The sequence below is a fragment of the Anarrhichthys ocellatus genome, unplaced genomic scaffold, assembly GCF_004355925.1.
Source record: "Anarrhichthys ocellatus isolate YVR2014 unplaced genomic scaffold, GSC_Weel_1.0 scaffold11, whole genome shotgun sequence".
NCBI lineage: Eukaryota > Metazoa > Chordata > Actinopteri > Perciformes > Anarhichadidae > Anarrhichthys > Anarrhichthys ocellatus.
The window spans coordinates 9,455,424-9,472,213 of NW_022280041.1; the positions used below are offsets into that span (position 1 = coordinate 9,455,424).

The 16,790-nt window shown below is 44.1% G+C and overlaps 1 protein-coding gene across 1 annotated transcript in view; it reads right to left on the minus strand.

Annotated features, from left to right (window-relative positions):
* Window positions 1-4,001: 4,001 nt before the first annotated feature.
* m1ap (meiosis 1 associated protein) overlaps window positions 4,002-16,790 on the minus strand; it is a 23,793-nt gene continuing 11,004 nt past the window's right edge. The window contains exons 4-11 of the mRNA XM_031851481.1: window positions 9,014-9,169; window positions 8,749-8,908; window positions 7,041-7,182; window positions 6,784-6,847; window positions 6,508-6,650; window positions 5,804-5,919; window positions 5,594-5,675; window positions 4,002-4,256 (exon numbers count right to left, since the gene is read on the minus strand). Coding sequence (XP_031707341.1) covers window positions 4,002-4,256; window positions 5,594-5,675; window positions 5,804-5,919; window positions 6,508-6,650; window positions 6,784-6,847; window positions 7,041-7,182; window positions 8,749-8,908; window positions 9,014-9,169 — 1,118 coding nt within the window. The remainder of the gene's footprint in view (window positions 4,257-5,593; window positions 5,676-5,803; window positions 5,920-6,507; window positions 6,651-6,783; window positions 6,848-7,040; window positions 7,183-8,748; window positions 8,909-9,013; window positions 9,170-16,790) is intronic.

The window sequence follows — 16,790 nt, forward strand, 5'->3', positions numbered from 1 at the left end:
AAGTGCTTGACACAATGCAAATATTTGATCGCTTTCTGTCTGATGATGCCTTTAGTCCTGCGTTACCTGACTCTTTAGCCGCTTCGGGGCAGTGAAACATACTGTAAACATAATTATCACCTTGTAAAATGATTGATTGGTGCAGTTTTTATGTAAACCCAGAATGGATAACTGTAGAAACCTAATCAAACAGCTGCGATTCTTAATGACATCTGCCACTACCTTTCTATCTGCTAACTCTGTCAATGTGACTCTTTATTACATAAATTGTAAACCATGTGTTTCGAATCTGGTGAGAATCACCCCCCCCCACTTTCAGCTGCACTTCTGAATATAAAACTCCAAGCGAGCTGAAACTCAGCTACATTTCCTCTTTCTGTTTGAACATTGAGATACACGAAATATGGAAATGTCAGATCTTTTGTCTTGCCCACATCGGAAGAGGGTTTGTGTGCTCTGCCCTCAGACACACCTGAAACTGTCCGGTTTCGTCTTGAACCTGCAGACCACCAGATTGTATTTTTAGCTCTGTGTGGGCAAAAAAACCCATTCAGTCATGCAAGTTTGAAAGAGAGTTTCATTCACTCATTCACTCTCTCTGGAGCTCTCAGGGATATCTAAATGAAATTCTCGCTATTGTTTTCAGAGCTTTCATTTCCTGACCAGGCTTGGTGATTTATGTTCATGATTCTGTCTCATGCTAATCAGCAAATCAGATTTTTCTAGACTTCCTAGAACTGCGTAGGATTACGGTTCAGGTCCTGCAAAACCCAGCGGCTGACTTCACCTCCTCACTTCCTCACAAAGATGCACTTCCTCTTTCTGTTCTCACCCAGCTCTGCTGGAGAGAGAGCCGACTGTTCTCCTGCATATGAATTGTGACTCTTGTGTGTGTGCGTTCCCGCTCTGTTCGCCTGCGTGTACATCGGAGCCCCGGTGCCGTCGTGGTTGGCCACTAAGGACAATCACAGGAAGGAGACAGTGTATTACAGCTCGGGAGACAGACACACACAGTCTGACGGATTTCTTCTGTTCTGCAGATAAGATGGTACATTGAGACGAAAAGCAACGAAGCGTTTTGAAATGGTGAAAGCCAAAAGTCCATGCTGACTGATGCATAAACTTGTGTTCACTGTCTGCAAAAGGTCACCTCTCCATCCTCAAGTAATGATGAATCAAGAAGTAGGAGACAGAATCAGTATTTTATGGTGAATGCACACCACAGACTACGTGCTGGTCATGCCAATGACACACATATATATATATATATATATATATATATATATATATACACATATACTGTGAAGTAGCCGCATCGTACGTGTCAATGCTGGAGACTGCGGGTAAACAGAAACAGAGAAGCTGGCGCAAACTCAATATAGCTGGCACAAACGGGCCGCCCTTCCAAAAAAGAGACTATACATGGTCACATGGTCATACTCGTGTACCTTTTCACAGTCAGGGGAGCTTTTATATAGTGCCGGTGTGCTGCGGGTGGAACAGTAGGGGGTAAAGGGTTAAGGTGGTTAGATAAATACCCTCTCACCAAAAACCACCAGAAATTTAGGGCAATTTATAAACTGTTAATGAACAGAATTTGTGCAGTTTCTTGACACCCCCTCATGGCTTTTTGGGGTTAAAAATAAAAGTTTGGGCTAGAAGTTCAATATGGTTTCTTGCATGACGAGATTTGGTGATGGTCTGCATAGATGATCGACAGATCTCTGCGATGAATTTGGGTTTTTTGAAAGATTTAATCCTTATTTTCAAAGTTTCAACTGTAAACTCTGTCATGCATTGTGCATGGGTTATTTGTAGAAGGAGAAGTTTTTAAACAAAAAGGGACCACAATGACTGCAGAGGTGAGTCTAACCTTGAACACATGTATTGTCTATCTGCGGGCGAACCAGTGTGTGTTAAAGGTTAAAAGTGATGAGGCGCTCTCTTTTTAAAGCAAAGGTTAATCCTCCCATCAAAATGTCACTTAGTCACAGTTTATTAACCCATACACAGTGTTACAATACACATCTGAGAGAAGTTCAATAAATACATATACATCTATAAATATGGAGAAGATCTGGAAATGACACAGCAGCAGAAATATCACATCTACTCATGAACATGAGTGACATTTGATACGATTTCCTTTGCAGCTCAGAAATCAGTCAACACAAACAACTTTTAAGCTGAACAGGAACCCGGGTGAGTCAACGATATGAGATAAGGGTGTTATGTGTGGCGGAGTCATAAAAACAACAATGAACAAAGAACTTTCTTGGAAAACAACAGCTGAGCTGCGGGTCAAAAACGTGTCAAGACACTGTAACAATTCTGCTCTGAATAAATTTGCGAACACAAACAGGGTAACGTTTGTCAACTGTTGCTTTCGACTCATTAATCTGGTGACATTTAAACGACGAGGAGTGTGGCTGATGTCTTCCCAGTTAGAAAGGAGGATCTTTGGCTTCAGTTAGGGAGAGAGAGAGAGAGAGAGAGAGAGAGAGGCTGCTGTTGTTCTATTTGAACAAATGTATGAAAATCACACATGTTGACCCAACTCGCGATGGATTGAAAAGAAAGTGGTGAGCGAGAGAGAGAGAAAAGGGAGAAAAGGGAGAGGATGGAGACGGCGAAGGGAGAAGCGGGTAAAATGTCAGTGGGCCGTTTTTTTTCGGAGGTCCGGTCAAATTCTCCTTGGAGACAAAAGGATCGTTGTGGATGTAATCAATGAGGAAGTCCTGTGACATCACGACGTCACGACGCCACCGGGTAGTCCCTAATGCTAGCAGGTTCAACAAGGGGCTGGAATGGCGGGAGACTGATTAAGCCTGTGTGCGTGTGTGTGAGTGACAAAGCTGCTTGACGAGGAATAAATTAATAAAAGTGACGATGGATGTGTCCGACTGACTAATATGTGCGTATGAGCGTGAGTCGGAAATGTTTCTTCATCACAACCCTTTCGGCGTCAACTTTACAGAGCAAACTGCAGTTTCTTCAATCACTTTTCTCTCGCCTCTGTTCTCCTTCCATCCACCCCCCCCTCCCCCCCCCACGCTGCCTATTCAACCCCCGGCGAGAGAGCTCGCTGTGGGGGTGAAGGAGAGCAGAGAGGCCCCTCTGTCCGCTGCTTTATTCTCTGTCTCATTAAAACAGTGAGGCTGTGTTCAGGCCGGGGCTTAAGGGCAAAATGGAAATGGAATGTGTATATATGTGTGTGTGTGTGTGTTTGTCTACGACTGCAGCATGGCTGCTTTATTATTATGAATCATAATTCTGTATGTTTCCGCGTGCTAGTCAGTGTGCTCCAACACGAAGAAAATACTCCGAATACGTCCTTTAATCTCCCTCTGATCACCGGCCACCTTTTGTCGTTTCTTTTTACTCTGTTCCTTCCCTCCATTTTTAGACTTCCATTGTCCTGCTGTTTCCCTTCTTTTCATCTTTTCTCCCGCCTTTCTCTTTTATTGCTCACGGTGTGTCTGTGTGTGATTTAGAAGTTTTGCCGCCTCAGCAGTCTAAAAGGGGGCAGCAAGTCGAAACTTTCCTCTCTCTCACACACACACACACACATACACACACACGCACACACACACACACAGAGGTTTGTTAAATTCAGATCTAGCTAATACCGTTTGTGTGGTGAGAATGAATAGAGATGAATTGAAGTATCAAGTAGTGTGTGTATTGTATGTGTTTACATTAGTGTGTCCTTCCCTCCTTTACAGAGTCTTAAAAGTCTTTATGAGCTGCCTGATTACTCACAAACTTTACAAAAGGGTGGGTGGGTGTGTGTGTGTGTGTGTGTGTGTGTGTGTGTGTGTGCTGACTAAGCTGTACTGTAGTTCACTGGAAAAGTGTCAGGTCAGGATGCTGGAGGACTTCATAATGTGTGTGTTAAATGACATGTTGAGGATGCCCCACACCGCCTCCCCTCTCTCTCTCTCTCTCTCTCTCTTTCTCTCTCTCTCTCTCTGTCTCTCTGTCACGGTGTTGCTCTCTCTTTACTGTATCACCATGGAGTCATCTTCATCATTGTCTTGCTCCTGTCGAGTAGGGGCCGGGGCCCGACGGCTCCCACTGCTGCTGCTGCTGCTGCTGCTGCTGCTGCTGCTGAGGAGCGTCAGAGCCCGACGAGAAGCCTTGGCAGGAGGAGGTCCCAGGGAGGAAGAGGAGGAGTGGGAGGAGGAAGAGGGCAGGGGAGCCACAGTGGCCCTGGCCTTGCTGTTCATTCCCAGTTGGCGGCCATGGTTTTGTGGCTGTGTAGGGACAACACACAGCCTTTAAAGTTCAAGTTTAGGTTTTAAAAAACACTTCATTTAGAATGATATGCAAAAAACCTAAATATGTCATTATCTTTGATTGAATAATGCAGTCTGAGCTGTCAGTTCTTGCAACAATAAGACAGAAAAGAAAAGATAACGTGAGATATAAAAAATGGAAGGGGAGGAAGCAAGCAAATACAAACACTATGGTAAGACTTAAGTTCCACTGTAGTGAATAAAAAGAGAGCGTGCCAAAGAACACAAAAGCAGAGCCGACCAGCAGTTTGTCTGTTCTCCCGCTTTAGTGAACTATTTGCATGTCAGCAGCCTTATCGACCCCGATGACAGTCGGGGTTACTTCGCGTCACGAAGTAACGTGGAAGAGTTGAATGTCTTTAAGAGGTCTTTCAACGTGAGACGCAATCTGTAAAAAATGGACACCGAGGTGGTGAAATTCAAGTATATTATGAGTTATTTTCCAGTAGTTTAATTGTTATCAGACTTTCAGAAAAGACACTTTTCTTACGAATTTCTTCTTAAAAATTGTGTAGACAATTAGAAAGTCCTGGCATGTCAGATGAAAAATAAAGCAAAAGAAAGATTCACTATATTATCTGTTTCTGTCAAAAACACACAGTAATTGTTTGACTCGATGAGATCATCTAATCTCTTCCTGTATTATAGCCGTGACAATGCTTGTGCTATAATCAGCGGTGGAGTGTAACTACGTACATTTACTCCAGTACTGTGCTGAAGTATATATTTGAGGTACATTACTTACAGTATTGCCAATTTACGCTACTTAATAATGAATTATAAATGCTGCTGAAACATTGGTGCATCTGGAGTATTAGCATACATGTGTTATCATATAACAGTAAAGGTGGATGTTTCTGCAAAAGGAGTTTACTTTAAAAATGTAACTACATTTTTGCTGATGGCTGACTTCTACTTGATTTTAAATGCAGGATCTTGGCCACATATGTTTTTTAAATTATTTTATTTCAATAAATATGATAAACATTTTACATAAAGGGGGCTGGTATCTGTTTATGTCTGTGTATTAATGCACTGAACTCTCTGCATACGGGTAAGTGCTGCCATCTACTGAGTAAATACAGAAGTGAGACGTGAAGAGGGAGTTTAATTAGTAAAGCACACACTCTCTGCCCACCACCGTAATCAGCTGTATAAAAGCATTCTTCCTGCTTTGTGCTGTCAAATTGCTCTTGACTCGTCTTATCAACTTCCCGCGACTCATAATCCTTGTGCTCGTTTTCTATGAGCAGTACATCACGACCTTTACACGGCCATAAAGCTGTGGAGTGTACCTGCCGCGGCTGCCTGCTGGCTGTGCTTTTAGGGCCCTCTAGTGGTTGAGACTGGTCTCTGTGGGCGGCTGCCGGCTGCAGCCTGAAATCAACCATCACCAATATCATGTCAGCACAGACCTCCACATCCAAATGACTCCACTGTTCTAACACCAGCACAAGGGCCGCACAAAACATGTGTTTGTATCCTATTTCCATCCTGGGTCTGACCTGTATGGGTATCGTGGCTGTGACAGCAGGCTTCGGCTCCTCAGGTGCTGGTACAGGTTACTGCTCAGAGTCAGAGGGTTGAACACACACTCCTCATCCAGCTGAGTGAGACAACCCTGATGGAGAGAACAGACAGAAAACAACCATCATTTCAAATGTCTAGACGTCTTTGCGTTGAAAATGACAAGGAGCTATGCACATACAAGGCTGTATCCTGTCCATAAAATACACGATACACGACAATATATGGACAACTGTTTCAGTCTAAAATGATATCAATCTTGAAATAATTTATCATCTCCTGGCCAAAATAGCAAACAAAAAAAACAAAAAAAAAGCAAAACAAAACATAAGTGTAAGGGTACAAACACCAGGAGATGGAGCCAGAGCAAGGTACAAATGGGAACAAATGCCAGCTGGGGGTGGTAAGAGATGCTCAGTAGCTCCCTCCGCCACATGCTTCAATCATGGGGAGCACCACCTGTAGCTGATCTCCAGTCAGCCCAGGATGAGCCCAGCACAGCCTCCTTTTCCATCCTCAGTCAGGAGAGAGGACGGTGGAGAGGACTGGCCTGCTGTGGGCGACTCTCTCACAGTCAAGTGGCACACTTCTTAAAGAACCAAGCAAGCTTTAGAGTTGTGGATGCATCTCTCTACTGCTACTTCTCCAATTAGTTTCTAAAGGACTAAGGTCAGCCATCCACCTGTATAGTGTGCACGGCATCGGGTGCAGGTTCCTGAGTGGAGGCGGTTAGAGAGCAGGGCAGCAGCAACTCTCTGGAGACCACAGGCTTCAGAAGGAGGGAGAGGGACGGGGATGGCTGGAGGACATAGTGGGAATACACACCTGTGTTGTACACACACACACACACACACACACACACACACACACACACACACACACAGGGCATGTGAGTGCACTGAGGAGGAAGGATAATTCACAACATTACTCTCTCTTTCTCACACACACACACATGGACCTGAGCTTCCAGCTGTAGACCTCTGTGTAGGCTCCACCTGAAGCAGCAGGAACAGGTCACGGCTCTGAAAGAGGGGAGAACAAGTCTAACATCAAATGCAGAGGAGCGCTGAGCAAAAAGAAGTAGGATTGATCATAGTGACCATTTTGTTAAAAGGTAACAAGGAACCTGGTTTCCTGTTGATAAAATCAAAAATGTCTAAAGTGTAAAGAAAAGAATTGTGAACTAAGATGAACAAACTGGACGTATTTACACACCCTGAGAGTGTGGCAGAGAGCGTGGAACAAGTTGTGGTTGGTCTCCATTTCATCCCAGTCCAGCTGCCAGCAGGTGGTGGGGCGGAGCACCAGCGGCAGGCCGTACAACACACTCTCACACACTCCGTCTGCACGCAGAGTCCTAAAACACACACAAGACAACCTTGGTTAGCATGCGGCCCTAAAATGAATTACACACACAAAAAAAACTGTAGACTTGTTCATCGGGTGTGACCGCTGGAAGCTTTATGTCCTAGAAGACGTCACCCGTCCTCTCTCAGGTCCTGGAGTAGTTCTATGAGCAGAACACTGTCTGTCTTTAAACACACAACAAATCATCACGAGCACCGACACAGAGGATGACATCACCCCCGCAAGATGAACGTGTTTGCGGTGTGACCGACCTCCAGCTTCATTTACACCTCGCTGCTGTAAATCATGTCTCATCAGTATGTAAAGCACACACACACACACACAGAGCACAATAACCTTCGGACCGACCGGTATGCAAACCACACAGACACACAATTTCGTTTGACTCAATGCACTTTGTTCAGCTAGACGAGAAGGCTGCAGGGCTTTTAGACTGTACAAGATTTGATTATATTCACCATAATTAATTTTTGGTGCTAGGTCCGGTAAAAATGAGAATAGCTTAGAATCATGTTGTGTCCTGGCTTGATGTATATCTACCTACTTTATCAATAATGTATGGCAATAAGCTCATTAAGATCACAGTGCATGCTGGGTTATATTTGAGGCTACTTTTTCTTCTGCGACGGTTAGGTGGGCTACTGAGTAAGGAACTTGTTCTCATCTGTTTTGTTTATACTGTATGTCAACCTGCTGCAATAGCATCACATGCAAATGTGTGTGCTGAGTTTGACAATGTGCTGATTCTTCACTGTAACATGTTTTGTTTGTGTTGTGGGAAGAAAAGATAAAAAATCAATGTATTCATGTAAAAACACTGAAACAAACGTGTATCTAAGCATTTATAAGGCGGGCAACCATATGTCCTATAAGGAAATATAATAAAAGATAATGCTACTATATAACTTACACATCTGTCATCTGTGTTCGGTTGTGCATAAAGACAAATTCAGATGTATAAAATGACTTATTGTATTTTAATACTTTGTTTTGTGTTTGTTGGTTGGTAGAATGAGTTTTCACTGACTAATAAAACATTTACAATCGTATCTTTTTGTTCCTTGTAGCCAGTGATGTTGCCTGTTTATCGCTGTGCTTCCCTTGTTTACCACAGTGACCGTGTCCCGTGAGTTTCTACTATATGAGACAAAACAATATCTACTCGCAAACAAGTTAAGGAAAGTTCTCGACTCGCTTTTAAGCACGGAGACATTTTTGGTGCCCAACTCCAGTTGCTTTGAGTATTTTTCCAGAATCGGAGCAGAACAAAGAAGACTCTGATGTGATGGGAGAGTTTCATCTGAGAAATATTCCACGAGTCCCTCGCGCTGTCAGAATGGAGCCATTCATAGACAGGCAGGGTTTTACTGGACATCTCACACATAATCACACACACACATGCTTCATCTCTCCCTCACTCCAACAACCTAAAAGACAAGGAAGCATGGATTCCCTTCAAGTGAAGCTCAAAAAGCCTGTGGATGGATCTGAGTTGAAAGCAGTAGAAGTTGACTTTTTAATGCATCTTTTAGTAGGAAGCCCCTCCACCTCTTACTTGATTGCTTTCAGTCTCCGTGGCGGTTGGCCCTGATTGGCTAATCCCTTGGCGAGAGGCAGGAAGTCCCGGACGCTCTCGGTCTTCACTCCCAGGTTGGGGCTCAGGGGGATGAGGGCGGGGCTTATCAGTCGCTCCTGCATGTCACACTTCACACACACTTTACACGGGGGGGGGGGGGGGGGGGGTGACAGATGTCACGGTGAGTATGAAGAGACATCAGGTATTACTGTGTCTGTTTGTGTGTAGAGAGAGAGAGCTGCACCTGGAATGGGTTTATCCAGCGGGCTGGGCAGCAGGAGGTGGAGGTGCTCTCTGTCTCCCCCCTGCTCTTGAAGCCACGCCTTCAACACCGCCTCCATGGTGAACACGCTGTTCTCCACCCGCTGCAGGTCGACCTCGGTTCCTAACATCAGAGAGTCTGAAAGCGGACAAACAGACAGACATCAATAAAGGATTAAAGGTAGACTCTGCAGACAGACTAACTGAATTTTATTCTGAATTTTTACATTTTTTTCACACCAGTTTGCTAAAATACACTCCATTTTCATCTATGACCACTAGATGGAGGCCAAATCCAATAAATTGAATCCTATAGTATGGCCTCTGTGACTCGATATACACTTCTGACTCTGAGGGCTTCAGTTTCTCTGGATCATCCAAAACCCTTCTTGAGATTGACTGCATGAGAACGCCAAGCATTGATTTCCTGAGGGGAGGAAGTAGGGCTGCCTTTTGGATGTGAGCTGACTATGCAGAGGAAAAGGCAGCCTGTATAGCGGCCTAAAATCTGTTGCTTTTATGGCTCTTTTGAAGACGTTAGTGCAAATCTCTGTCTCTCTTCTCTGATGTTCCGTAGGTCGTCTTATCCCAATTGACAGAAAGCAGCTGCACCACTCTTCTATCCTTGCCCGCTGACTTCCATTTATCATTACAAACAAAGAAAAAGACCTGGCACACCCTCCTCTCCCGCTCTCCCCCCGTTGTCATCCGCAAACTAGACACAAACCTTACCGAGCACCCCTCTTCTATCTGGTGTTTAATAGTTAATGACACATCAGGAGATAACTAATGGGACTAAAGGGAGAGGAGAGGATCAGGGTACAGATGGAGGAGAGGCTGACGGAAGGGGGGGGGGGGTGAGACAGAGGACGAGCACAGACGATGGATGAAGAGTAGACAAAGTATTTAAACTCTCCCTGCCGGGAACTTTTAGACAGAAAATGAGAAACTTTAAATTCCTAGAATAAAATATGCCTTTGCGTCTTCATCCATCATCTACAGTACGGAAGCTATTTTTAGGGTTCTGGGCCAAAGTTTCCGAAAGCGCCTCATCCAGAAATAAGCACTTCTGAGGGGAGAGCATTGTGTTTGCTGATGGACGTTTGCAGTCAGATCCCCGCTGAGTGAAGGCGAGAAGGAGGAAGGAAGGGAGAGGAAGAGAGAAGATTAAGAGGGTAACAAAGCGTGTAGTGGCACTTCTGATTTACAAGTTCTCCTTTTATGTGTCAAAATAAGCATGTAAAGTCAAGATACTTTGCTTTCAGTCCTGACACACGCCACTCAGCTCTCTCTTACACCAATATGGATTATGGAATTCTCTGATACTTAATAACCTAAGACCTGCGTCCCTCTGCATACAAAGGGAAGAACTGGATCGATTCACATTAACCCAAAACAGTTCGACAGAGAGAGTCGTATAAGTAAAAGCTAAGATAAGGGACCTAACAAGGACTATCAATGGAGGAGGACAGCGAAGAGGAAGAAGTGATGTGCTCTTGTCTTTAAGCTAATTGTAATGCAGAGAGATGGAGGAAAGCGAGTTAAATCGATGGCCATTCCCTGAGATAATGTCTGTCTGGGGAGTAGGAACGGAGAGAGGAGGAGGCAGAGTAAGTGTGAGAGAGAGAGAGAGAGCGAGAGAGAGAGAGGGATACTAGAGAGAAAGAAATATGGTAGTTGGTGTAGAGGAAAAAAAGTATAAATTACACAGAGAAAAAGAGCAGGAGGAGGAAGGACAAGATGAGATAGGGAGGAGATGGATGGGTATGGTGGGTGAGGAATGACGTCGGAAATGCTTGTAATTAGACCGCGGAGTGTGTATCTGTGTGTGTGTGTATGTGAGACAGAGAGTAGATAAAGAGAAGATAGGGAAAAAAAGGGCTTCTCAAAGCAACGTAAATAACTGTGTGTGTGTGTGTCATACTTGATTCCACAGAGCAGCACATTACCGAGTGAGGAGGTCAGGTGAGTGCAGTTAACCTCGACGTGCAGTGAGACAGAAAAGCAGCTGAAGTGATGCGACGCTGTCTGCCTCAGCCCAGCAGGCTTATCTGACTCCGTGAGGAATGTGTGCACTCTGCGAATCCCCCCCGCAGATGTCTCTCCTTCTGAATCTTTGCTGAGTTCATTAAGTGTGTGTTTACTGTAGGTATGCAAGATTTAAAAAAAAACAATTATGTGTTATCACTCGTCCCTCACGACACTACCTCTCCATGCCTCTTGCTTTCCCTGTCTCCCGTTCTCTCTGGTGCAATAAGAGGTTAAGACACTATTGAACGATGCCTCACTGATATTGATCAGCTATATTTCGTGGTCAAAGGATCAACACAGAAGATAAACACTTTGGATTTCCTCTAAATTGACAATAAAAGCCTCCAGGCGTTTTTTCTGCTTTCTCCTCCTCCCTGCAGTATTAGTGGACTTGTTTTATTGAAGATCCATTAATCCAATTAAGACAGTTTGGGTCTTAATGGCAGGAACTGAGTACCCGCTGCTGACTCATCACATCCCTGGAAACACGCACCCTTTAAAAAGGACGGCTGCTAATGTCTCCACCTCTGCCTAATGATCTGAGAGTCTCTCCTGTCCAGATGACTCATTTATGATTCCAGATGTGGAGGGATGTTGATGCACACCTAAGGCACAACATATTTGGGATTCACCTCCACACACATGCACAGAAATAACCTCAACAAGTTGATTAGATTGAAATGAAATGACTTTGCTGTCATTTCCCCGGAGACGGTTTTTTTCCGGTGTTGATAAATGGATGACTGTTCAGTGAAGGTTGGGTTATTTTATCACCTCTGCCGGTACGGCTGTCAGTTGAGATTTGAAAATCGCCTGTGGGAAAATAACATAAATATTCAATCTGTAAAGATCTTTCTGAATTCAAAATTGTGTTGAAATGAATGTGATCAATGTACCTGTTAGTTATCATTTGTGGACTTTTTGGAAAGGTGAGGTACAAGGAGGAATCCATCTGTTTGTTTCTCCACAACCACATCGGGTTATTTTTATGTTGGTAATAACACATTCCTTATTTTCCGTTATTGCCGTTGTTGTCTCTCTCTCCGTCCCCCCCCGGCCCTCGCCCGGTAATGGTTCCTTTTACTGTCTGTGCATTCGAAGAGTGCATCGTCCTCATGACCATCAACCATTGTAACATTAGCTTGTGTGTGTGTGTGTGTGTGTGGGGGGGGGGGGGGGGGGGGGGGAGGACTGCAGTAACACAAGAGGAAGCAGACCCTGTTTTCACTCGTCCATTTAGATATGGATCGGCTTTTACCCGGAGCAGATAATGGACACTGTGCTAGTGTAATGGTGGGGATCTTCATGGAAGCTTTAAACCATCACATTGTCAAAGAAAGTTATGGAGAATTACTATGATGTTTGCTACACTACTGACTGATGATATGTATATATATATACTGTATATATATATCCCATCTACACACCTGTTCCCACTTCCCTCGTCAGCTCTGACTGGCCTCACCTGCATCTCATTCCCTCGCCCGCCCCTCTCCACATACACCAGTGGAAATAAGCCAGAACTATCCTTTCAGGTTTAATAACAATGCTGTAAGATTTCCGTAATGCCCTTTCATACTTATGGCTTCATCTAACTAGTCTCATCCTTCACTCTCAATTCCACAGGTAACTCTTATGTAATCTAGATAAAAGTGTCCTTACTTGGCACCAATGTGTCACTTTGATATGTTGATGAGGCGACACCGTGATGTGAACGTGTCCCCGACACAGACTTCACAGAGTGTATAACATGAAGGGAGCGTTCTGATGACTGTCTGTCTGCGGAGTTTCCCTCTGACATATCCATATTTCACCAACAGAGCGACACACACACACACACACACACACACACACACACACACACACAAACACACACACACACACACACACACACACACACACACACACTGTCCTTGTCTGCGAGCAGCAATGATGAATAGCTCGTTGATGTTTTTTGAGACTGTGACACATAGGACATTGATCGTCTGGTCTGAAATACTCGAGACACCAGCGGCTGTGTGACCTAATTGCCTTGCAGTCACTTCTGATAAAGCCATGCGGTCGGGGCGGGGGGGGGGGCGATTAAAGCAGATGGACACATGAAAAGGACAAGAGGACGAAGGGGAGACAACAGCGCTGTTATCTGCTCATCATCACTGAGGACAAAGGGGGAAAAAAGAAAAGATGAAAATTACTTTAGAGAAGGTCAAAAAAAAGGGACATACTTTTATGACGACTCATTGGTTATGTTACCACATCTTTGGTGTTTGAAATTTTGTATAAATGAAAAGATTGAAATATATTTGGATACAAAATCAATCCATAAACATGAGTGAAGTCCCTCAATATTCCTGCTTTTAATTTGTGCTGCTAATACGACGTTACCCGTAGGCTACCGCATATCTGTCCCTCGCTAAACACTAACAGCAAACTTATAATACAAACCTGTTGCAGCCAAAAAATCCTGTTACAGTGAGCTCAACAGAGAGAAGTCAAGTGATTCCAGGAGATTAACTAACTGCGTGGTTTCAAGCAGAATCTGGAAATAGGTGGAGGAGAGGGACACAGAGACTCGGAGAGGAGGGCAGCGTGGACGACTTCTTTGAAGCGCTTGAAAAAGAGGATGAGAGGAGCTCTGCAGACGGTGTTCATGGAGGCACATCAGAGAGGAGAGAGGGGAACCAGGAAACATGATTGAAAATGACAGATGTCGAGCAATGACAATGGTTTATCACAGTTGTATCAAATAAAACTATTATAGCTAAGAAGAAAAGAGTACACTTTCCAGAAGCCCAATCTCAAGGAGGTAAGATGATGGTGACAGACCTCTAAAAGAGGGCGCGGAGAGGAGACCGGAGCTGGGTGGGGTGATTGGAGAGGCGATAGCAAATAACAACCCTTTTAGAAATTACCTTGTTTTCCTTAAGGGGCTTGAAAGCCGAGATGAGAGAGACTCACGGTCTATCTGTGTCTGCTCAGATACAGATAAAGAGGACCGGAAGAGAGACAGACGAGCAGTGATTTTGTCCTTTTACCGTCGGTGGTTCGAGAGACAGAGAGAAGGCGGAAAAGAGGAAATGTGATGGAAATGGAGGAGGAAGTGAGAAACGATCGAGAGAGAGAAGAGGAAGAGTGAGTTTGTCATTACAGAAGAGATGAGAGAGCGATACCTATTTGGGAAATCAGACTTAATCACACTTAAGACACAAGCTAACCTCGGGCCAATGAAACAGAAGTGAGAAATGAAGACTTTAATTGCTGTTTTGTGATGATAAGATGGTGGAATATTTTTGGCAGTAAAAAAACATTCAGCGTATTTTCTAGCAACACTAGAAACAAACGTCAGAACCCTAAACTAAGACGGCAAACACGGTAAACACTCTGCCTGCAGAACGTCAGCATGTTAGCATGCCGGTGTTAGCATGCCGATGATGCAAAAACTTGAGAATCATCTCCTCTAAAGTGTTCCCTATGTTATTTAACAGAGTTTTTACATTAGAGCTACTTAATGTATTCAACCGCCAATCCTCTTATTGTAGAGAGAGGCGAAGAAGACAGAAGAGGGAAATGACTGACAGAGACTGGAGATGTGTAACAACGCTCTCTGGGTGTTTAATAGACCACTCTCAGGAGCCGTTCCTCGGTTCACTCTCCACAACCACAGGAAAACCTCCAAGACCCCGCCCTCTAATGCATCAGCTGGTTGACATCAACTTTTTAGTTATGAATGCGTCTCTCAGGCTCTACTGCAAGTCTACAGATCTTTTCATGCCCTTCTGACAAATCAGGCTGAAAACCCCCTTAGAAAAATAGATTCAAAGATGAATATGCAGATGTGTTGACAGACAAGGAATATTTTAGGAGGGGTGACATGGAGAACATTGTGTGTGCGTGACACGGAGCAACCAGCCGTCTCTCAGTGTGGGACTAATAGGTTCCATATCCTGGTGTGAAGAGTGACGCCCGTCTCCATCTGGACGACCACCTGCTGCACGGAGGTGTGAACAGCCTGACCTTGTGAGTGTGTTGTTACAATTGTTAAGTCAGTATGTTATACGTTTTATTTTGAAACAGGAAGTGTCCTGTAACTTGTCAGGTATGTCATTGGTCATTGGTATGTATTGATTTGTTTTATTGTTACTTATGATTGCAGATGATTATTTTTGTGACTGTTTAGTTTTGGGAAGTTTTATGCACAAAGTCCATTGAGTCATTCGTAACTCCGCTATGACTGTTGTTAAAGTTCATATCAGCAGTAAATACATAAAAAGCAGCGATTAAAAACAAAGCAATGTATTTCATTGAAGAATCAGTATATGTACATTGTGTGTATGTGTAAGGTTAAAGAGAAATCATTTTATTTGTATTCATTATGCCTTTGGTGTGTTTTAGTTTTACTCTTTCTTACGTCATTAAACCTGTGGACAACGGGCACTGTCTTCAGAGTCGTGATGTCAGGAAGGAGTTTGTCTAACTGCCAAGGTGTATCACAGCACATATACTGAGGGCAGCACACGCACTCCTATAATTCATGCATCTTCATGTGTGAAACCATATTTATGTATCAATAGATAAAACACTGAGAGAGAAAATACAGATTTTGGTCACACGTTCTTGCTGTTGAATTTACGGCCAAACAGTGTAGCTGTGGTTGGGCGTGTGTGTGTGTGTGTGCACACGTATGTCAGCAGGTCTGGGTGGGGTTTCCTCCCGCGCACCTCTTTACCCACCGCACACTAAACCGAACTAGCTGACGGTGATGGAAAAAACGAACAGAACGAGAGAGCGACCCGGGGTTGAGTGACTGCAGGTCTGCGGTTGTAATCGCGCAGCCCGCGAATGAAAAGTCTGGAGGAACCAATTACACAGAAATGTAGGAATGGTGTTCATTAACATCCCGCGGGAGTCGGGTTTACACCGGAGTTTGCTGCATTAGAGCGATGCACTGAGCGGGTCATAATTACCACTAATAACATCCCTAGTTGCTCCCGGGGTAATACACAATCATGATGAAATCACAAACTTATTACAATCTTTAGATGTACTGTGGAGGCATCTAATAAAATGAATCACTCCAATGACATAAAACATCTGCAGTGGAAGGATGTAATTCATCAAATACATTGTTTTTAATAGCCAGTATGCACAAGAGGAATGATTACAGCAAGCACAACCTGCTGCAATGTTCATCTGGGCGCCTTTAAGACACACTTTAAAAACCCGTGAACCCATCCTTTACAGGAATAGTTCAACATTCTGAGGAATATGCTTCTCTTTCTGATGGGGACCAATACCACTCTCATATCTGTCAGTTAAATATATATATATATACGTCTACGGACAGCAGTTTAGCCTAGCTTAGCATAAAGACTGGAAACAGGGGGAAACAGGTTGAGTTTTGGACAAGTTACAGCAGATATGTCAGAGGCCAAATGCTATTTTGAGCCCACTGTATGGCTATTAATCTTGTTTTTGAGGCTGAGCAGATTAAGGCTTTAGTCTCATTTTGGGGTGACACTGTCCTCCGCTGTCCGGATGACCCCGGTTAATACGACCACAGTTGCAAGCGCTCACTCTGCAAAAGCATCTTTGAAAAGAAAAAAGCTCGTCGCTCTACGTCTTAACTCCCCGCGGAGCGAAAGAGGAAACTGAGCGGAGAAGTTGCCTCCGGGGGGGGGGGGGGGGGGCGAAGTTCCCCATCATCCCCGTGATGTAACACATGATGAAGG